This window comes from Pteropus vampyrus, unplaced genomic scaffold (genome assembly GCF_000151845.1).
Source record: "Pteropus vampyrus isolate Shadow unplaced genomic scaffold, Pvam_2.0 Scaffold7, whole genome shotgun sequence".
Taxonomy (NCBI): Eukaryota; Metazoa; Chordata; class Mammalia; order Chiroptera; family Pteropodidae; genus Pteropus; species Pteropus vampyrus.
The window spans coordinates 11,684,766-11,708,348 of NW_011888788.1; the positions used below are offsets into that span (position 1 = coordinate 11,684,766).

Consider the following 23,583-nt stretch of genomic DNA (forward strand, 5'->3'; position numbering starts at 1 on the left):
TTTATGCCTATAGCACCTAGTCTTCCTAGGTGGTCTCCCATCCAAGTACTAACCAGGCCCAACCCTGCTTAGCTCTGAGATCAGACATCGGGCTCGTTCAGAGTGGCATGGCCGTAGACCATGGACCGTGGCTCCACTGGGGCACGAACCCAGGACCTGTGTAAAGCAGACATGCTAACCACCATACTATGGAACCACGTATGAAAGACCAGTTTTTGATGAGAGAAAGCTAGTGGTTAAAAGTATAGGCTCTGGACAGCTATGCAATGGGTGAATGATAATGAATGCTTGAATCAGTAGACCTGAATTCAATCCTGGCTCCATCACTTATTGACTTTGGGGTAAGAATCTTTTCTCTATAATCCTCAATTTATAACTCTGGAGGCAATAACTCACCATACATACAGTCTTGTTTGGAGGATTACATTATACCCAACCTTAAATGTGCCTTGGACCATAGTAAACATTCAATAAATTATTGCTTCCCTGCCCCCATTCTAACAAATATTGGAAGGGTATTGGGTTTATCTAGAGTATAAGAGCACCATGTTCCCCATTTCAGCAGCTACACTACTCTAGGCATGAAAAGGGGCCAGGTTTTAAAATGAAAATGGATATCTTAGAGGTCTTAATTTTGTATAAGCTCCTATTTAATGTTCGAACTCCCTACAAATCACTGACAACCTCAGTCTGAGCAGCTCCATTAACAAAGAACTCTTTAAATTCTAAAGCAACTTATTTCATTAGGTGAAGTTTGGTTAAAATTATTCTTCTTGTTAAATCACTCTCCCTCCCCTGACCTCTCACTACCTTCATGGAGAAATAATACCAGTTCCTTTTCTTCATAATTGTTCATTTGGAACAATGATCATAGCTTCTCTCTACTCTTCTTCAGTCTGACATGTCTGATTCCTAAATTTCCCTTGCTCTCTCCAGGGAAGTGGATCCAGAGGGCATGAGAAGTGGAGGGAGGATCTGAAAGTCAGGAGCAGGAATGAAAGAGGTGGGAGAGGGATGGTAGCAGCAGCTGTCAGTTCCCTACTTGTATTCCCTTGGCATTCTTGTCGCTTTACAATACCAGCAGCTTTCTAAGGGAAGTTCTTGTGACCCTAAGTTGAGTATTTTTCTCTGGGCATGAAAGCAAACTCAAAATACCAGGAGATTAATTTCTCTGGACAGCCCTCAACTAATGATGGATAAGAGTTTTCATTACCACTGCAGGACACATTGGAGGCAGGTTCTATTCTGTCCCTGTTCAGTAGAAACATAGTGTGTGCCTCATGTATAATTTCAGATTTTCTAGTGGTCACATTGAAAAAAGTAAAAAGAAACAAGTAAAACTAATTTAATAATTTTATGTAACATAATATATATATAACATTATCATTTAACATATGAGCAACGTAAAATCATTTATTAGATCTTTTGGTTTTTTCATGTTAAGATTTTAAAACTTGTTTGTGTTTTATATTTACATCTTAATTTAGACTAGCCACATTTCAAGTATATAGACAATATGTGGGATTGTACAGCAAGATTCAATATCATTGCCAAGAGGTCCTCAGTAAAAGTGAGCCCTGATTATCTACAATGGAACTTGCTTATTAGCACATCCAGGATTGGCTGCCTTCACTTTCCTGTCTCACTTCCTACTCTCCTCTGGTGTTTCCTAAGATAATCTCTCAAATTAAGTACTAGCACTCAAACCTTTGTCTAGTGTCCACTTCTAAGACAATTCAAGCTAAGACAAGGACTCCGCTAACCTTTGGTAAAACATAAAGCCCAAGACAAAATTTTAATTAAAATGTCAATTCCTACACCCATGTAAGATGTCTCATTATTTAAAAGAACCATATGTTGAAAATAGACTTTAAGTGGTCACCCAATTTTAAATTACATTCCATGAATTTAATATTAATGTTTGCTATTCTCATTTAGCCTGCTCACATGAAGTACCCTTGGAAAATCCTTCAGCTGTGGGGAGTACTGCCCTTTCAGCTAGTCAGCATGAAGACCTTATCTTGCTAAGGATCATTTGCCTAAGTGCTATAAGTACACATTTTAGGCAAAGGGAGTTGACTTCTTAATGAGCTGCAGCTAGCTATCCAAACCACTAAGTGATTTTAAGGAAACCATTATTAATGCTAATACAAAGCCCACTAGGTTGGAGTCAGCATTTGAGGTTTGGGGGCCTTAATTGGATCATCATTTCTGATTTTAGTCCCACCAGGCATCTTGGAGTTTTGTCTCCAGCAGCTGGATGCAGCTGTTCAAGTCGCACTCAGTGGCCAAGGATGCTGTCGCTCAGGCAGAATGGGCTCAGGAAGCTGCTCTCCATTTCCTAATAACTGAGTGCTGGAGTCATGGGGGATTTCTGTGTTGGATGGTTCATTATGTACCAGCTGGCCATGCCAGACATTGGTGAACAAGCTAGCTTCAGTTCAAATCTCACACTCAGGCATGTTGTTCTGCAAGACAGGTCTGAACCAGCCTCCCAAGACCATTAACTCTTGCCTTCCCTCTGCCCTGCATTACCTCTTCTTCTCACACAAGTAGAAATGTTGGAGGGATTTTTTTAAATGCAGTTGACACTAGTGAAAGGTTACTTGGGTGAATCAACGGGCCAACAAATGCTTCTGAATGATAGTGAATAATAATTGGAATACCAAAATTATTATTTTGCTAGTAAAATTATTATTATACACTAGTAAACTGACTCTCTAGGTGAGAGAAGTCCCCATTTGAAGAGTTTCCAGATTTCTTTGGTGTAAATACAATTACCATGATATTGTTCAACCTACCAAATATGAAGTCAATGGATGTCAGAGTTGAGAGCAATAGATACAGTCAGATGGTACACCATCAAATCAGCCCCAGCACACCTCTGCAGAGTCATATTTCATTTGAACATGTACCTTCTGCCAATCACCCAACAAACATGAACTCATTTAAGAGACCCAACAACTCTAGGAGACAGGACTATTATTATCTGAAGCTTAAGAGGGATTAATTCTTCTTAAAAAGCAGAGCCAGAGTCTAGATGTGTCTGATCCCAAAGCTCACGTTCTTAACTCTTGTGGTCCTGTCTCCAGACGCTAATAGTAAATAAAGGCGGGAACATCTCAGATGGTGTCAGTCAAGGTCATCTTCAAGGAGAAGTTCTGCCCCAGTGGGAAGGCTTAAACGCCTGGGATTCCTTTTCAGTCCTTTAATCCAACAGTCCCAACCTTTTTGGCACCAGGGACCATTGCTCCTATGAGAATCCAATGCCTGATGATCTGAGGTAGAGCTGAGGCAGTGATTCTAACACTGGGGAGCAGCTGCAAATACAGATGAAACTTCTTTTGCTGGCCTGCCACTCACCTCCTGCTGTGTGGCCTGGTTCCTAACAGGCTACAGACCAGTGCCGGTCCACAGCCTGGGGTTTGGGGACCCCTACTATAGTCTGCTTTTTAATCCTAGCATCATAAATGTCTTCCCATGTCCTTTCATTTCCAAGACTATGCACTATTGAAATGGGCCCCAACATGAGCCAGCAGGGCCAGAAAATCAGCAGTGACCTATGGCAGTTTAGTCACATAATGCCAGGAGCATAGTTGAGTTTCTGAGAGGACAAAGCCATACTCATGGCACAAATCCAGGTTTTTCACCCTTTGCTAGAAAATAGAGGTAACATAAGTAATGTGACACACTGTAAAGGAGAAGCATAGGGTGCTTTTGAGGAATGTTTCTTTAGCTTCCCCAGGCCAAGAGGGAGAGTTGTTCCTGCTGAGCCACAAGTAGAAATATTAGCATAGAGGCCATATATGTCAGTGACTTTTATTTGAGTGCTTCCATGGCGATTGTGAAATGATGCTATTCTTACATCATAGATGACTGTTGATAATTAACATGTATCCAGGCCCACGAACTACCCAAGAGGTGTCCTACAACTTTTTCAAAAATGAAGTTCTAGTACTTTGGGGGTACTTAAATATCTCAAAATGTGGGCAAATAGATGTCTTTTTAAACCTCACCTATTCCCCAAGAATTTCCATACAGACAAGAAATCAAGAATTAAGATTTTTTTTTTCTCAATCATGCACTTTCAGGAAATGCTGGTTTGTAATTGAATTCCCAACACTGAAAATGTCCCTCTTGATCCAGTTCCAGACTGAACTTTTCAGGGCGATGAGAGAGTTAGAGTCTTCTACTGGGGCAATTGCAAGTGTCTCTTTGACCATTTTACTAATCCCTTTGAGCCCAGCATCCATGCTCAGTGAGTTCTTCCAAGCATCTCATTTCTGTTTTGGCTAAACTCATTCTGTAGTTCTGTAGTCTGGGTCAACATCCATCTCACCTGGTGATGAAGTTTGGAGAACTACTAATGTCGCCACTGGCAAAAATTGTCCCCCCAGCCATGGTAATGACCTTACACGTGACTGACTTGCAACCACAGAAAGCCTAACCTTAGTGCCTAAAAACTTTTGTGATCCACAATGCCAACATTTTTAATAGCACATTTAGCAAATGCATTTTTTTGTTTTGTTCATTTTTTAATAAATGGGAAAAGAAAAATGAGTCGCCATAGCTCTGTAATTTTAGAATCTTGGTATAAGGCTACAGCTGCTAAAAGAGTGAGAATTAGGCACAGGCACCATTATATTTTGGCCTTTAAAAAAAAGCCTGGGCGAAGGGGAAATAAAACAGAATTTGAAATTAAATTTTCAAGGCACTGCTAAGCACCAGGGGCACTAAAAAGATTAGGAAAGATAAATGCATTTTTCTCAAGGAACTTACATTCTTGAGTGTGGGGAAGAGGAGGGAGACATACAATAAAGAAATAAAGAATGAGACAATATAATTTTAGATACACCAAACAGTGTGTTTGAGAGAGATTTCCTTTGCTGGGACTCATAACATTAGGTGTTCAGAGAAGGCCTTTCTTGGGAGCTGAATTTGATCTGAGATTAAAAAGTGAGAAGGCGGTAGACATAAGAATATGTTGGGGGGAGATGGAGAAGAGCAGAAGGTGCAAAGGTCCTGAGGCAGGAACCAGCCTAGTAGTGAATGGAGAACACCAAAGGAGTCAATAAAGCCTAAAGCCAATGAGAAAGTGGGTTGTAGGTAGAGCCCAAGTAACATGTTGTCCTGGGCCATGAATTTCGATTTGGATCTTATTCTAAGAACAATGTTTTGTTTTGTTTTTTTTAACAGGGGAGCCACGTGATCTGGTTTGTGCTTAAAAGATAACTCTGGTTGCTACATGGAGAATAGATTGCAGGGAGATTAAAAAGCTAGAAGTTAAGATTCAGAAGGTTATTATAGTAACCAAGGTAAATGATACTGCTGGTTTGGACCAGGATGATGATTGCAAAGGATGAGCACAGTGAATGAATATGGTAGAGCTTATGGCTGCTTTACTGGAAAAGTAAATGAAGAGAAATAATACGAATGATATCTCAGTTTTTTAGGTTAAATCTTAGGTTAAATTCCTGGGTAAATAGTAATACCATTTCTTGAAATGTGGAATGCTATGGAGAGAACAGGTTTGCATACATCAAGAGGATAATGTCCTCTTGTTTGAGGATGAAATTTTAAGGATGAAATTGCATAATGACAACTATCAATTAATCCATGAAATTTTAAATCAAATTCTCCTGAAGAAAAAAATAATTTGATATTACCTTATGGAGAATTTTTTAAACTTAAAAACATGAGATTTCATTCACATTTGTGTGAATCATTAATGATGGCAACAAAAAAAAAAAGTGTCTAAGCTTGAACTTGAAGTCTATTTTCATTGGAGAATCACAGGTATTTACCAAACTTTAGCTGAGCCATGATGACAGATGAATCTGCATTAGGCTTCACTGTATTTGTGGGTTTACTAAGGAAAAAAAAATCTTTAAACTTTAACAATGTTGAGCCCTACTGATAAATATTTAAATAAGAATGTTTTAAATGTTTGTGCTTCCAGAGGGATTGGAGCCAAAAGTCCTCTCTCCACCCCACAAGAAGAGCAAAGCGAAGAAGCCAGAATGCGCAAAAGACACTAGCGAGGGTAAGTCCTATCCCTCCTTCCTTTAAAAAATTATGCCAGGAAAAGATATTTTAATTTTTAAATTATGTGTATGCTCTAATATTCAGATATTTCTAAAGGTTCAAAAATCACAAAATAATTCTTTTTTCTTTCCTAATATGTTTACCCTCCCTTGAATGTGAAGACAAAAAAATTAAAAAATCAAATTCAAGTTTAATTTGTTAAGGTAAAAATCAAATTTTAAAAATTATTTTCAGTCTATGGCCATGCCACCCTGAACGAGCCCAATGTCTGATCTTCGAAGCTAAGCAGGGTCAAGCCTGGTTAGTTCTTGGATGGGAGACCACCTAGGAAGACCAGGTGCTATAGGCATAAATAATAATAATAAAATTAAAAATTATTTTCTCAGCATGATGTATTTTCCATTTCTTCAGAGTGTCGAGTTGTGGGTAGTGCTTACAAGTTAAGTGTTCTGAAGTCATGTAAGGGTGAAGGCTGAGATCCAAACTTGATGAGCAGTGCCATAGCTCTTGGCTTATTGGGATCATTTACCTCATGAATACATTCTGAGTCTAAAATCAAACCTCAGCAATGGGTGCTGGAAATGTTTCCTGTCTTTAGTTTTCTCTTCCATTTTCTAGAAGCCAATGTATCTTTGCATTTCTGTATTGAATGGCAGGTCCAATTGGGCTCAGTTGTTCTCTATTATAACAGGAGTACCGCTTATAAGATATTCAAATTTTTCTTTTAAAATGTAGATGAGACTTTTTTTTCAAGTAAACCTCTAACCTAAGAGTATGCATAAACTTCTCAAAGGGGAATGCATTTATGCTTTCCACTTTCTTTCTTAGAGCCCCACTTCATTCACTGTGAAATGGAGAGTATGATAATACTGATGGTGTCAGCTTGGGTCTTCCAAGAAGAAGATGCCAAGGTGGAGTAGAAGTAAAGGGAATTTATAGGGGGAAAGTATGTGGAGCATAAAGGGGAGAGGAGCAGGATTAAGAGAGAGAAGACAAGGAAGGAGGATTAGCTAGGAAGAGCCTCAGTCTGTATTGTAGTTCGAAAGTCTGGGGAGGTCCCATGTAAGCACTGGGCATTAGAGGAGCCATGTACTGGGCAGAAATGGCTAGGCTCTCAGACCCCCTTACCCCTGCTCACTCACTGGCTACAAGCAGCTTTGGTGAGAAAGTGGCCTTAGCGTGAACATTATGCTGCAGAGAATCCAAAAGTATAGGTGCTGGAAGCTGTCTGCTAACCTTATTCCCCATAACAAAGTTCTCTCTTGAAGGGTGATTTTTGAGCAGCTCACCTCCATGACTACACAGCATCTATGTGAGTGTCAGGGTTCTAAATGATAAGTAATGACACTGCCTTCACCTTCATTGAGTTCAGAACCATTTGAGAAGGCAAAGCTATAAGGGAGTTTGAAATTGAAAACATTAGCGTTATTACTAATGAAATCAAACCAGAATATCTGGTTGCCCTGCTCCCTGATGGATTTCACTCCTCAACATGAAGGACCTCTGTTCCTTCAGGAGCAAGTACAGGTGTCCTTGGTATCCTTGGCTGCCTGGTAGAGGCTGCCCTGGTTGGCTTATTTTATGGAGAAGAACAGGCCAGGACACATCTTCCCTAGACAGGTGGAACTGACTCAAGATGGAACTGTTTTTTCTCCCTGGCTCTCCATAAATAGAGAATGTAGAGAAGGGCACAGCAGTAAAAATCTCTGCCCTATGAGTGAGGAGTGAGAGGCGTAAACATTTCCAACTAGTAGTAAACAATAGAAATAGTATGTGTAAAGTACCTAGCACAGGTTAGGCTTTCTATTAGTGATGGCTATTATAATTACTATCCTAATCAGGGCCATGATAGGGTACACACTATCTTAATTCATTGAAATTTGCTTGAAAGTTTAGAATTATTCAGAGAAGAACACTTAGAACCCTGGAGAAGCCCAACAGCTCTAACTGGCCCAAGGTGCTAAGCTTTGTCAGTATCTGATTGGGAGGACAGCCAAAGTATGCACTTCCTACTGTAATTAGGTTATTTGCTGGACAGTCTCTTAAAGCCATGATGGGAAATGGATTAGGGGCAAAAACAACAGTTGCCTTTTCCCTGGAGAGGCTCTGACTCACTGAGTGATTATACCATTTACATGCACGCCCTACTCAAATGTTGTTCTCCAGAACTTGAGTCTTGTCATTTCTAAGTGGTACATGGTGGGGCACAAACTGCTGCAGTTATGTCACCTTTAACTAAAAAGGGAATTCCTCCTAGTACTTCCTTCAAATGTGTGAAAACTTTTACCTGCTAAATAATACCCCACTTTCAACCATCCTCACTTTCAACCATCATAAGTATTACTGATTACCTCAGCTTACCTTGTAATATGCATTCTCCAACAGGATCATAGAGTGGAGTTGAAACACAAACTCACCAAGATTAAAACTGTAAATATAAAGCCATAATAACTGTATTTAGTTCCAGAAGAGTAATTTTGAGAGCATATGGTCAAATTTTCTCATTCTACAGAATTTTTTAAAGTACAGACTGCAAATAGTTCTTTAACTTACCCAAATCTGGGCAGTTTTGATAATGTCAGAATCTCTTCCTTTTTTTTTAGAAATAACAAAGCTTCTCTAATCCTTTTCCCTTTCTCCCTTCCGAAAATTAAAACCAGTTTTACTGAAGGAAGACATGTTGCCATCATTGCAGCCTTGATTAAAAGCAGTATTACTTTAGTACATATTTTGCTAAAGTATTGAACATTGAAACAAAAAGTCAAACAATTTCTAAATGTATTTACTTGCATTTTTTATACTATGGACATTTGGATATAGAGGTTTATTCTCATTACTTTGATTGGAATTTTATGAACCACAATGTACTTGATTTGACCCACTGCAACACTATGCCTATAATAAGGTTAGTAATTTCACACCCCTAATTGAATGGTTAGCATCTGATGTAAATTACAATGCTATCTATGAACCAGCAAATTGTAGGCAGAATTGTTTGAAAAAAGCTTGATTAACACCAGTTTCATCAACTCCAAATTCCCAATAATTTAGGTGAGTTATTTTTCCTTAAAAAATAATTCCTGAAAGAATAACATAGAAAACTTAGTACCTTCAATAAAACATGCTTTTCTTACACTTTTTCCTCCATCTTTCAGCAGTAAATCTTGTAGAGATTTCTTTAGTGAAAGTCTTTCAGGCTTTGTTTGAAAATATTATTTTGCTTTTCTTTTTTTAAGGCAGTTTTCCTGGGGTTGGTAGTTATTTTCTTTCAATATTTTAAAGATATTTTCCCACAGTCTTATCAATTCTATATTTGTAAAGAAGTAATCTCTTAGCCTAATTATTGTTTCTTTTCAGGTTATCTGTCTTTTTCTTTTTGGCTGCGTTGACAATCTATTCTTTATTTTTGTTGTTCCTGTATCACTACAATGCACCTTGGTGTAGATTTCTCTTTATTCTCCTTAGGATTTACTTTGCTTCTTGGATATGTAAATGGGTATCTTTCATTAGTTCTGAAAATTCTCACATATCACCTCACCAAATATTACTTCTTCACTACCTCCTTTCTCTGTCCTCCATAACACTTAACCTACATTTTTTTGTGTGCCCTTGTCTCTGACAATTTCTTGTTAATTTTTCAAGTCTATCATTCAATTTTCTAGTTTTCTATCCAGCTTTAATCTGATATTTAACTCTTCTCTGGTTTTCTCATTTTAATTATTACGATTTTCGTTTTAGAATATACATGTCCATTTTTTATTTGACACATAAAATATCTTTTACAATAAATTGTATCTGAGATTTCAATATCTCCAATCTATGTAAGTCAAATCTGCAGTTTATTGTTTCTCCAGACTCACATTTATTGTTATTCCTTTGTATATTTCTCTTTTTTTGCTATTGTCATGTTTCCTGTATTTTTATTTGTGGATGATTTTGAAAGTTGGGTTAGGAGCTCATTTATTTACATTTTGTTTTCTGAGATACCTAAAGATACTACCAATTTAGAAATGCCTTAAACTACAAATTTGGCTCAGAATTTTGTTTTTTGTTGTTGTTTTGTTTTGTTTTGTTTTCTACTGTCCTTAAACCTTATTAGTATGTGTATAAGATCAGGAAATCTCAACAAAGTCTTTTTTCTTCCCTTTTTCCTCTCCAACCAATGATAAAACTGAGCCTGGAAAATTTTCCACTATATTTAGGACTAAAGAACTTGTTTCTCTGTGTATCACATGCATGGTTCATTGAACCCCAAGCTCTAGTGCTTTCTTCTGCCGCATATATAAAAACCCAAGCTCTAGCTAGTGGTTCTCAGAAGGTATTCCTGTATTTGCATCACCAATATAACCTGGGAACTTGTTAGAAATACAAATTCTAGGGCCCCATCCCATACCTACTGCATCAGAATCTCTAAGTTGGGGCACAGTAATCAGATGTATGCTCAAGTTTGAGAACCACTATTCTAGAGTCTAGACCATCTCAAATTGCCAAACGCCTAAAAGGAAACAATAATTTTAGTGACTGTTTATAAATCTTGATTCAATCTCCTTCATCATTTCCTGCTTCTAAGAAGTTTCCTTACAGAAGCATCAGCTCAGCCATATTCAAGAATCAGATAAAGAGAGATAAAGATAGGATACATAAATAATTAGTAGATAGTACACACCTACAAATATACAAATATACATATATATGTACTTATATATGTATGTATATGCATACCTACATTTATAATACATAGTCTGGAATGATATACATCAGATGACCTCAGGAATTATCTTAGAGGAGTAGAGAAGAGTCTGGGGCAGATTTTGGAGATTTTAATATTCAACTTCCAGAATGTCTGTGTAATTGAAAAATATATATGGCAAGAATTATTTCATATTTATAAAATAAAAATATTTTCATTAAAAAACTAAAGAGAATTTATGCTTCTAAAATTCAACAAGTTTAGAACAGTAATTTTCTTCATACGTACATCTCCTTCAGTGGCTTTCGGTAGTGAATGCTATTTTTCCATCATATTTTTATAGAAAGCACTGGCACTTTGACTCTTGCTTTACAATTGCCTCTGCATAGAATATTCAACAAGCCTACAAGTGATGCTCATTTTTCAGGAAACTGAGCCTCTGCAATGCTAAGTCAGGCAGCCCTATACTGCACTTTAAAATATTAATGATCTCTTTTGTCAGATGAAATTACATGTGGAAACATTTTGAAAACTAGAAAGCACTATACAAGTGTAAAGGATCTAGCATTGCTATTAGAAGTACTATTATTATTGTTTTTACTAAAATAAATTTTTCTGAATATATAAACCATTGGTAGAATTCACTCTGGATTTCCTGAGAGGCAGAATTTTCTCTCTGCCTTCTTATTTTCTCTGCATATTAAAGTAGCACATGACATGCTGTTTTGTATGTGGCTGGACAGAAGGGACAGTCTGTCTTTTAGAACGCCATGAAGCAGTTCATGCATTATATTCATAAGCATGATCTTTAATTTAATTTTTGTGACAAGTGCAGTGAAGAGTAAAATCAGGCAGTCATAATTTTGACTTTGCCATCACTCAAAGAAGCTTAGCTTAGTGATTGACCAGCTTTTTTTTTTAATGAGAATAAAGAAAAGCAGCTTTCTCATGAAAAAAATATTTGTTTTATACTATAGAACTTAAAATAGCAAAAACTTAAACAAAATGTAAATTTCCATGGTAAAAATTAGAATGCAATAAAAGCCTATGTCACCACCTTGCTTTAATTATACTCTACATTCTACTTGATTCAGGGCCATTCTGAGCCACCCCCTGCTGCAAATTAGCAGAAGGACCTAACAGTCTATTTCATTTTTAGTTGTGCTTTCCACATTAACCCATTAAACAGAGTTGTGGTTATGACCATGGAGTTCTATTTCAGAGTCAGCTTTAGGATTTTAAACGGGACTTAGAGAATATGAGCATTGAGGCATTTTTCATAGTGAGACTAGCCAAAACCCACCTAGCTAGAGAATCATTGGTCCTGTTTGACTCAGAGTAATCCCTGTTTATGCTTGTCGTCCTTGGCATATTATTAGCAACATTCCTTTTCACTCTTAGAGGTGTCCTGGTTTAGGATACAACATGTATGAACATTCCTTCCTACCTATAGAGAAACAGTTCAGCACGAATATAGATAGAGCTCTTGATTGTCCAAGTTATGCTTCCTACTTGGGCAGTTTTTCTAAGCTAAAACTTAGTTTTCTAATATTAAATGAGGGGGGAGGTAATCTATCTTGTGGGACTGTGGGAAGATTTAAACAAGATGATATATGGAAATCACCTGGCACAATCTCTGAACAGACGATTCAGTCAGTCAGTGTATTGTATTGTAAGGAAGAGCTCCTTCCCACCAAAAACTTACTTACTTTGCTTATTAATATTTGTAAATTCTTTTAATATGAACAACACAATTCTGCAAATAGAGATAAGATTTAAAATGCATTTACTAAATCTCATATCTCACTAGGCTTTTCCTCTTCTGTCTCCCTTAGGATCACTCAGCACACACCGTCCTCTCCCCAACCATGTTAATTCCTGTTCCAAATGGACTTTCTCCAGTCCATCTCCTCCTTCAAAATTTAAATCTTCTTTTTCTTCAAGTCAAGCTTCCCAAGGAACTAGTGTACTCCCAATATTTACATAGCCTTCGCATTCAGTCACTCTTCAACTTCTACTTCCTGCCTCTAAAACTTTATGAGAATACCAGGTTAGGTCAGGAACATGAGGGAGAAGGTGGACTCTGGTTATTGGTCTTCAGTTTAGACTTTGCCACTGAGACATTCATTATCCAGCCCCCATGGTCTCTTGAAGTCTGTTGACTCTCTGTTATTTCTATCAAATGCTAGACCAAGGATCTCTCTGCTGAGGCTGGCTCTTGTTCTAACTGCCTATGGTATTTTTCTCCTAAATGAGTTTGTTTTAAACTGTGGCTAATGGGACCTCATGGCAGTCCTCAAAGCCCATTCAGGGAATTGGCAAGGTCAAAATAAATTTCACAGGGAGCCGTGATCTCAGATGTCTTCATGTGTATGGAATACAATGCAAATGATGTCCACTAGAGTTATACAAAATAGTGGTACCACAGAGATACCCCACAGCACTCTTCCCTCCTCCAATCATATTAGCTTAGTTCCCTGCCACCCAGATACATCTTCTCTATGTATTTATTCCACATGCTTTTGTAAATATCTACTATTTGACAATATAGGCACTGTTCTAGGCACTGAGAAAACACACACAAACCCTTCTTTCTTGGGGCTTATATTCTAGGGAATGTGTAGGAGTGGCAGTTGATGGATTTTAAAAATTAAATGAAATATATGGTAAGTCAAATAGTGGCACATGAAGTATTACTTATCTATTGTTGCCTGAAAATTTATCCCAAAACTGAACAGCTTAAAACAACAATGGTATTTATTATCTCAGACTTTCTGTAGGTCAGAAGTTTGAGAGTATCTTATCTTGATGATTCTGGGTCAGAATATCACGTGATAGAGCATGACATTCTAGGTCACAAAAGTCTAGGTCATAAAAGAGTGTGGCTTCTGCCTGCCTGTCTCTCAGATCACTTGCTCAGGGGTAAGGCAGCTGCCATGTCTTGAGGACCCTCCAGCAGCACTGTGGAGAGGTCTACCTGGCAAGGAATTGAGGCCTCCTTCCAACAGCAAGCACCAATCTACAAGTCATATGAGAAAGCCATTCTGGCTAAAATTAGATCCTCCAGCCCCAGGCAAGCCTGCAGATTACTATAGAGAAGGCTGACATCTCGACAGCAACTTCCTGAGAGACCCCAAGCCAAGTGCCAGGCAAAAAGTCAAACTAGAAAGAAGAGACAGGGGATGCTCATTTGTGTTTAAGTTGGTGATAGGTGGGGGAGACTTAGGAGAGAGGTAGGTTAAGGTTTCAAATATACTGGACCTCACTGATTATTAAGTTGAATTTGAGAAAAAACCTGAAGAACATAAGAAAGTAAGCTGAGCAGCTACCTGGGGAAAAAAGTGTTCCAGTAAAGGAAGTAGCAAGCACCAAAGCCCTAGTGAAAGAGAGAGGTCTGACTTATTATAAGAAAAGCAAGAAGGTCAGTGTGAGTAACTGGAGAGATGATTGGAGTTGGTCCCATTAGACAGGTGAGTTTCATAATTGAGCATGTGTCGTAATCACCTGGGAGCATGTTAACCCAGTCTCTGATTCAGGAAGTCTGGGGTGCCTGAGAATTTGCATTTCTAATAATTCCTTAATGATGCTGGTGCCCTGGGATGAGGACTCTATTTAGACAATCATTGTCCAGGGAACTGTGAGCCATGTAAAGAAAAAGACAAAGAACTTTGTCTTTTTCCTTAGGCGAAGTGAGAATATAACATTTTAAGCTTAAGCAGAGAAGGGACATGATCTGACTTGCATTTTAAAACGAACTTCTGGTTGTAGAGTTGAGAACTGACTGTAGGGGGCTAAGGAGAGAGTCTACTGGAGCAAAAACAGGTAGAAAGTCTACTGAAGCAAAAATACTGATGGCTTGTCCCAAGCAGCAGTGAAGGGAAGGAGGGATAATTAGTCTGATTCTAGACAGATTTTAAAGGTAAAGCAAACAGAGTTTACTGACATTGGATGTGGCATCTGAGAGAAAGAGAAGGATCAAGGATGAGTCTTTTTTCCTTTTCTACAACTATTGAGTCTAGCTTACACTAATTCAAACTTTCTGGGAAAAATAGTACTTTCCATTTCTATCCCCCGTTGTGGCAGTCCAGGTATTTCTTGCTTGGTCCACCCTAGGAAGGGTATACTAGCCAATCTTGAGACTAAATTTCCAATTTAGCAAAAGCAAAACATTCAGGCATAAAGAAAATTCTCATAAACTACAAAAGAAAGAAAACACGGAGTAGTAACAAAAAAGATAACTCACAGAAAGATTATTTTAGATGATTTAGATAGTATGGAATCCAAAATGTTCTCCTACCCACAAGAGGTGTTATTATTGTTATTTGTTTATTTTCAGTCAGCAACTTCCCAGTTAATGAATGATCATGAATTGTCACTTATGATTGTGAAGCTCAGGAGGGGAGGAGAAAAAGCAGGAAGGAGGGAAAGAAGGAAAGTAGAAAGGGAAAGAGAGAAGAAGAAACGAAAAGGAAAAAGTTGTAAGCTGGTGGAAAAAGCCCTGAACTAGGAACCAGTACACCTGAATTCTATTTTCATCTCTTAGGCAGTAATCAAATCCTTCATCTAATAATCTTAAGGTCCTCTCTGGATATCAAATTCTGTAATTCTTCATAACCATCAAATTCATGAAAATTGATTCTTTATGAGCTCTTTCCTTCATAACCAGTAAATATTTCCATCCTTAACTCAAAAACTCTGAATCATGGTTTTTAATAGCCAGATAGGCCTCTGAGAGTATCTAGGGCAACCCTCTCATTTCACAGATGGGGAAACTTTTTTTAAAAGTCCTCCAAAATTATCTAGAGAACTCACATGAAAGGTGATCCTAAGTTAGCTCCTAAAAATAATAAAAGAAAAGAGCAGTTGATCAGGGCATATATAGTGGGTCTTTTAATAATTTTTAAAGTATCTTTCCTTAAATCTTATAGATGTCTGTGAGTAATTTGAGCTATATGTGTTTAACCATTTGTTTTGATTTCCAAAACTGAGGATAAAGAATGCATCACTCACATGCATTTGTCTTTGTTTTGTTGAAAACTTGATCCCTGGGAATATAGAGCTAAAACATTTTTTTTTCAATGTTGACACCATGCCAGTATGACATTTGAGAGCTTATAATATTAAATATGAATTTTTCAGCAGCGAAAGGTTTTGTTTTGTTTTGTCCTTACAGAGAAGTATTGCTATTTGAACAGTACTGGATTTTCACATCAGGATTTTGCCATTATATTTCAAAATTTCAATTTTCTAGTGTAACAAAGTTGTGCTTTCCTATTACACCGGAGAGAGCCTTAAAACAGTCCACCTACACTGGAATTACCTGGACGCATGCCACACTCTTCTAATGCCTTGCTCAAGCATGCCTGTTTTCGCCTAACTCCTGTCACTCTGGAGCCATCAGAGGCAGTCTCAGGAAATGACTCTACCTCCAGGGATTGCCCTGCTTGAGGAATGATACACAGAAAACCAGAGTACTCTATTCTCCTTGGACAAAAACACTAGCAGATCCACTTGAATCATTTCTCAATTCTCTGCCCTGAGAATTCTCCACTGTTCGCTTACAGTCTTAGCTGCTGGCAGAAAGAAAGTAGATATAAGGTTTGAGAGGAAAGAGTCAGAGGGATGAGGAGGCTGGCGCTAGAATGGGGAGCAAAAGCGGGGCAGTTTTGCTGCATGCTGGGTGAACTGCTGCTCTCCTGAGGACTTCTTACTCTCTCAGGCTAAAGCTGCCACATATGGTGAATGCCAAAAATGTGAATTCTCGCCCCTAGTTCTAGCCCTCGAACAACTCAGAAAGCTGTGTATTAACTAGATGCAGTGAATCTTTGGAGCACCATTTTTTAATGTACTTTTAAAAATTTTAAACAATCTTAAACTTATAGCAAATTTACAAGTACAATGAAAAGAACTGTTTTCTTCCAGAACAATTGAGAGTAGGTTGCAGATCTGGTATCCCTTGCCCCAAATATTTCACTGTGCATTTTCTACAAACATGGCCAGTCCTCCTACATGAGCACAGAAGAAAAAAAAAAAGATCAAAATCAGAAAATGAATATTGATACATTACTACCATCTAATTTTCAGATCCCATTTTTTTCCCTATAATATCCTTCCTAACAAAAAGATCCAGTTCAAAATCACTTGGTTTATTTTGTTGTCATGTCTCTACTCTCCAGTTTAGAAGAGATCTTCAGCCTTCATTTGACTTTATTGACCTTGAGATTTTGAAGATTACAAGCCAGTTATATTGTAAAATGTTTCCAATTTGGATTTGTCTAATGATTTTTCATGACTGAATTCAAGTTAGGCATCTTTACAGAACTGTCTCAGAGGTGATATTGTATTCTCATGGCATGCTATGAAGTGCCCATAATTTCAATTCAGCTCATTACTGATAATGTTCACTTTGATTATTTCATTAAAGTGGTGTGTGAAAGTCTCCTCAACTGTGCAGTTAGTTACTCTTTTCGTCATTTGTAGTTAATTTGTATTTTGTGAGATGTACATTAAACTATACGAACATACCATTTTTCATCAATCTTTCAATGTATTCATTTATTTGCTTATTTATATCATCATGAACTCATGGTGTTCTATTCTACTCAATGGATTATAATTGACTACTATCAAGTATTTCTTCAAGGTGGTTTCTGTGTCCGTTTGACATGCCCTATCATTTTTTGAGCATTTCTTTGCTTTCTAGCTAACCAGAAAGTTCATTTTATACTTTCTCTGCATAAGCCCTGACATGAGCCATTTCTCAAGAAGCTTTGGTTCCTTATAGTAGAGAATAGTATTTAGAAACCAGATCTGGGTGCTAGATGTATGGATCACAATTTGAGAAGCATTATCTAAAATAGAATGACTGGACTATTTTGATGGTTGAATGTGAGGACACAGCTGGCTAGATCAAACCTTCTCGATGACTTCCTCTCATTGCCAGAATGGTCTTCCTATAGACTTTCCATTACAATCACAGCCAAAAAAATTAATTGCCCAATTTTGGTTAAACCTTTTAGTGTATAGTCCATTGTGGAATGGGCTATATATTAGTGTAGCCATTTTTTTAAAAACACAAACCTTCTCCAATATTCATTATACATACAAACATGCATACATACATTTGTAACTTGTTAAAACCTTATGGAATGAGAAAAATCTAGAGACTACTAATGAAAAGCAAGCAGAAACAGGAAGATGTGAGTATAGAAGTCTGAATATCTATTTTCTATAATCATGGGGCTTAAAATTCAGGAGTGGAGAGATCAAAAGTGGGTATAGTTGTGGGAATAAATCTCTGAATTCCAGTCTATGCTGATTGATCATAGCCAGTCTCTCCTTCTGACAGATGAAGAAGTTAATGTATGTGATCTTGCTAGTATTTTCCAAAGCCCTTGGCTCTGTGAAGGGTTGAAGTTCAGTTACATTATCATATACTATTTCTGTTTATTTTTGTTGTTGTTTGTTTAAAGTTACTCTCCCCTCGAAATTTGCTGACTAAATTCTGTTGCTTTTGCTGAGCAGTCAGTCACACTCTGCTGTCTATGCAGCTCTACTAAATCAAGTATGAGCTTCAAGTCCGCTCAGGCATCAAGTATTATTTCAAGAATTATTCTTCCTTTGTGCGTGAAAATTTGCATTTTGAATGTTTGTCATCAGAGGAGTAATAGGAAATGGGGATTGTACTGTAGCCAAGTCAAACTGGCACTGTTATTTTTCCTTAAGAGACAGTTTTGATGGTAGATGAGGGCATAGGGGCACTAAATTCAAAAGATGGGGGATATAAAAGAAACGAGAAATAAACTAAAAGACAATCCCAGAATTGTCTATGACATTCTCTTTGGAAAGGTATCTTCATGTGCAATGATACACTCAGTGGGCACTTTTTGATGATAATCACGACCGAGCTCAACATGGCTGGGACTGTGACATTGTGAGGACTACCTATGACATTGCACAAACCAGTCCATGGATATTTTTAAGTCAGTAATTTTTTAAACTCCCAGGGTGTTGCCAATGTACAACCAAGTGTGAAAATCATAAGCAATCCACCATGTAGTTTTCATAAGCCAAGGCTCTCAGATTTAAAGACAAAAAGCTAAATCAAACTGGTTAATCAAACCTGTATCTGAGAAGTCCAGGCGATGCTGGATCAGAAAGTCAAACAATTGCATTTGGGCTGGGTCTTCCTCATCATCTCTATGTTCTCCCTCCCTCTGTGTCGGCTCTATTTCAGACATCCTTCCCTTGCTGGGGCAACAGTATCCTCACATCAACCCCAGAAAAAAAAAAAAAGAAGAAGATGTGATTCTTCCTAAACAGCTCCAGTGAAAGATCTGGAATTGAGTTTCATTGCCTCTGATTGGCATTGTCAAGTGCCTACCCCTGAGCCAGTCACTGTGCCCAGGGACATGCACTGCTAGGCCTAGGGCACATGAAACTCTAGAATTGGAAGGGTGAGGGAAAGAGTCGTTCAACTATACTTAAAACTAATGGACCAAGAGTATGGTGAACATTTCACCATAAGCCGTCATCAGTAAATACTACTGATTATTGAATTGTTGTCTTTGTTTTCTAAGTTAGAGAGACAATGACAGTTAAAAGGACACAACGTGATGGCTAGTAATATACATTTTTATCAATCTGTTCTCCTCCTTTCCACTCTTTCTTCATTATAAAAGATCAAGTGAATTTTCAAGGAGGCACTGACACTACTTAAAAGTCTCACCTTGAACACTGGAGGTGTGGAGAAAAGCTGTAGATGAGGCGTACCCAACCAGAGATAAGCACCAAGGATGGGAAAGAAGCAGGGGCAAGTGAAAGTGAATGGAAGGAGATATAAAATGAAAACCGATGCAGTAGGAAAGGTGATAAAACATCAAAAGGGGAAATAAAGGCAAAAACGAGAAAAGCACACTTTGACTGTCAGTGGTGGCTGGAACGTGTCCATGGGAAACCAACTTGTGGAGAGATCCTGGAACTAATAATAAGACCTAGAGAAACTAAACAATATTGTTAGTCTAAAAGAGAGTGCATTGGAAGGCGGCATGGAGTTAGACTTTTAAAATTTGTGTGTGTTCACTTTTTAAAATGTCATTTCCTAGTTGTTTGACAGTGGGTCAAAGGAATGCCAAAAGTACTGTTTATGAGTAGCTTCATTTTAAATGGCAGCCCCAGGCAAGGGCGAAATTTGAGCTTTCTGTTTATGCTGGGAAATTCTTTGGCTTCTGCGTTAACCTTGTCTTTAGAAGCCCAATGTTTATATATTAGCAGCCACAGGGAATTGCTTCTCTCTTGGTGTTCGACTGCTGCCGTTTCCTTATCTACCACTCATTAAATTAGGGGAAGTTGGAACTCATCATCTACTTAGCTGTACTTTACCAGCTCCATCTTTCAATATCTAGTGTCCTTCAGTTTGTTTCTAGAGGTCAAGGTTTTCTTAGGATTCATTTTAGAAAAGAAGTCTTAGAAATAAGCCAGTTTATGGATTTAAGACCTGATTTTCAAATTCAGCCTTTGATCTTAGGAGACTGAATCTTGAAGTTTTACTTTTCAACTTTTTCATTGATACTATACAGTGTTAGATTTCCAAATACAAAGTTTCATAAGGACAGTTTTGAAGCAGTCTAGCTCACTGACCACAAAAGTTAGTAATCTGCAAAACATGATTAAACATCACATCTCTCAACTACCAAAAGATGTCTTCAGAGGAGGTTCCTGGTGTGCAAAGAGGAATGGTTTCACAATAAATTTATGCCTAGAAAATTAACTAAATTCTAATTCAAATAGAATTCCGCATAATATTTAATTATATAGCATGAGTATTTTCATACAATAAGTTGGGTCTAAAGTCAGTTGGAGAGGCATTATACAGTGTATAATGAATGAGAGGGCACAGGCTACAATGGCAGCCAGATCTGGGTTTGAGTCCCAGCTCTGCCACTTACTGGCCTGTAGACTTACATAAGTCCCTGTCAGCTTCGGCTTTCTCATCTGTAAAATAAGAATAATAATCTTTACTTTCAGAGATTTGGGAAAAGATTAGCAATAAAATATATAAAAGAATAAGCCTAAAGTCTGACATGTAAATATATAGTAGGCATTCAAAAAAAGATAGCCATTATTATTAATAATTATTAGTATTACTATTATTATTATTTCATCTAGGTGAAAGATATCAATTTTTCCTTTCCACAGGGAAAAAAATCCAGAAAACAAAATGCTTTTTTAAATAGCCTGAGTGTAGAATTGAAAACTGACTCAGCCCAGTAAAATCACATTCAGAGCAAGGAGGAAGTCTTGCTGGTATCCCAGAAAAAGTATGGTCAAATTGTTTTTTTCCTGCCATGGGAATTCTTTCCCTAAAATGATTTATAATTTTACTTTTCTCTGTGTAGAAAGACTCCTGACCATCTATCTGTTGCTCTCCATTCAGTAAGTCTGCCATTATTTCTTCAACAGGTACCAGCCAAAAGAATCATAAACCCTTATGAGCTAACAGTGAAGTTGCAGCCGAGAAAAGAAATAAAAAGCCAGTTTCCTGAAAATTATAACATACATAAGTTTGGAATGTACTTGTTTGTTTGTGTCATTCTTTTTTAGTTTATAGAACATTCTTTGCTCTTTATGTTGAAAAACTATCAATTATTACTGGCCGTAGGCCAATTTTTCATCTCCCGGGTAATAGATTTTTACTATAAAACTTCAACTCTGGTTAAAGCAGACAGTGCATTATAAAAAAAATATCCTGAGCACAAATGCAGTTGTAAAGTCTCATATATATTTACCTCTAAAAGTGAAAGGGCTTATAGTATTTTAGAGAAATGACATTTTTTAATATCAGCCACTCAGTAAATATTTGTAGGTGGCCAAATGAATGAACAAATGAGTAAGCAAACAAAGGGAATTTACCATGACTGCAAATCATTTCTCTTGAATGAAGTGTACTGCTTACTTTCCTGGAAAAAAAAAAGAAAGAAAGTTAAATTAAGATAAATCATTGTTGAAAGAGTTCTTTAGGGACTAAAAGAGCAGTGAACATGGTAACAAAGCATTGCTTCTGAAAGCAGAATATGGCAGTTACAGTTAAAGGAAGCCTGTTAATCCTTTTCTCTTCTATGATTGCCTGCCTTGTGTATAATTTAGGTTTTGAAATCTCCCTTTTCCTGGGCAGAGAATAGCCCCCATGATGTCAGACCTGTGGTTATTTGACAACAGCTAAATCTACCTCAAAGCTATTTGTTTTCTTTATTAACAAAGATCTTTGGGAGGTGAAGGTGATTTCCTGTCAGCATTAAGCAACAAAGACTTTGTTGGCGTGTTTTTCTGGTGCTGCAAAGGAGGCATGAATCAGAATACGGACGTAATCTTAGAGTAGTTAGACCAGGTCTCAATCTTCACTCGATCAGTGGGAATTCGAGTACGTTACTTAATTGGAAGCCTCAATTGCCTTATATAAAAAATAATAATAATAAAGATGGTGTTCATCTCACAGTAGTTTGGGTGAGGATTAAGTGAAGTAACACATGTAAAGCATTTAGCACAGTGAGTAAGTGCTACTACTACTATGTTCTCTTCCTAGTCATGATACTTCTGACACCAAAGGTGTTGGTTTTTCCCTCACACTAACTAATTCTCCAACTCTCCAACTTCATCAACTGGGTGTCCTATAATTTAATTTAATTCCAACACCAACTACCAGGAGTTATCATCAAATCCCCACAGGTTAAGGGCTCAGTCCTCTAAGACTACTGCGGATGACAGTTGTAAGTCTGGGCTACCCATACTTTTGCCTGACTGGCTATTAAAGTAAGGGGACCTCATAACTCCCTCCAAGGGTTCTCCAACTTGCTAGACCAACCCACAGAACTCAGGGAAAACAGTTTACTTACTGTTACTGGTTTATTATAAAGGATACAAATGAATAGCCAGATGAATAGGGATATAGAGTGAAGTCCAGAGGGTCCCGAATGCAGGAGCTTCTGTGGGGTTGGAGTAAGACATGCTCAGGATGTGGATGCATTCACCACTCCTGTTGTTTAAGGTTTTTATGAAGGTTCTTCAAACCTCGTTTAGGGTTTTTATGAAGGTTCCATTACATAGCCATGATTGATTAAATCATTGGCCATAGGTGATTGACTCAATCCCCAGCCCCAGTGTTCAGAGATGGGGCTGAAAGTACCAATCCTACAATAATATGGTTGAGTTCTCTGGTAACCTGCCCCCATCCTGAAGCTATCTGAGAAACCACCAAGAGTCACCTCATTAGCATATACTCAGGTATGTTTGAAAAGGGCTTATTATATATAACAAAGATGTTTCTATCACCCTTATCACTCAGAAAATTACAGAGGTTTTAGGAGCTTTATGCCAGAAACTGGAGACAAAGACTAATTACATATTTCTTATTCTATCACAATATAATATTAAGTAATATTAAATATTCTGTACACGGAAAACAAATGATGGCCAAACCAACCTTTAGATGTTTTAATGCCATGTATCAAAGGGGATTGTTTCTGAAACTACTTACACACAAGTTTCTGTTTCCTCCTTTATACACATGAGAGGGCTAGATCAGATTAGGAGGAATGACATTTCACATCCATAGCTCTTTGAGCTCAAGGTGTCAGGGTGTGGGGTGAGAGGGTGGCAGGTCATCTGCTGGCAGTGCTGTCCCAAAGTGCACAGGGAAGAAAATCTAGGGAATGAGTAGAAAAAGGCCTGGTGAAGTAGAACAAAACGGAGGTAAGTGTCAGAGGGAGGTGGGGAGAAAGGAGAGTGCTGAGATGAACAGCTTTAATTGCCAGAGGGTAATTCTCTTTAGGCAATATTGGGATTTCTTGGAA

The 23,583-nt window shown here is 37.7% G+C and overlaps 1 protein-coding gene across 1 annotated transcript in view; it reads left to right on the forward strand.

The window, feature by feature from the left end:
• MACROD2 (MACRO domain containing 2) overlaps nt 1-23,583 on the forward strand; it is a 1,889,795-nt gene that overhangs the window by 1,741,623 nt on the left and 124,589 nt on the right. The window contains exon 12 of the mRNA XM_023536764.1: nt 5,960-6,043. Within this exon, the coding sequence (XP_023392532.1) occupies nt 5,960-6,043 (84 nt within the window). The remainder of the gene's footprint in view (nt 1-5,959; nt 6,044-23,583) is intronic.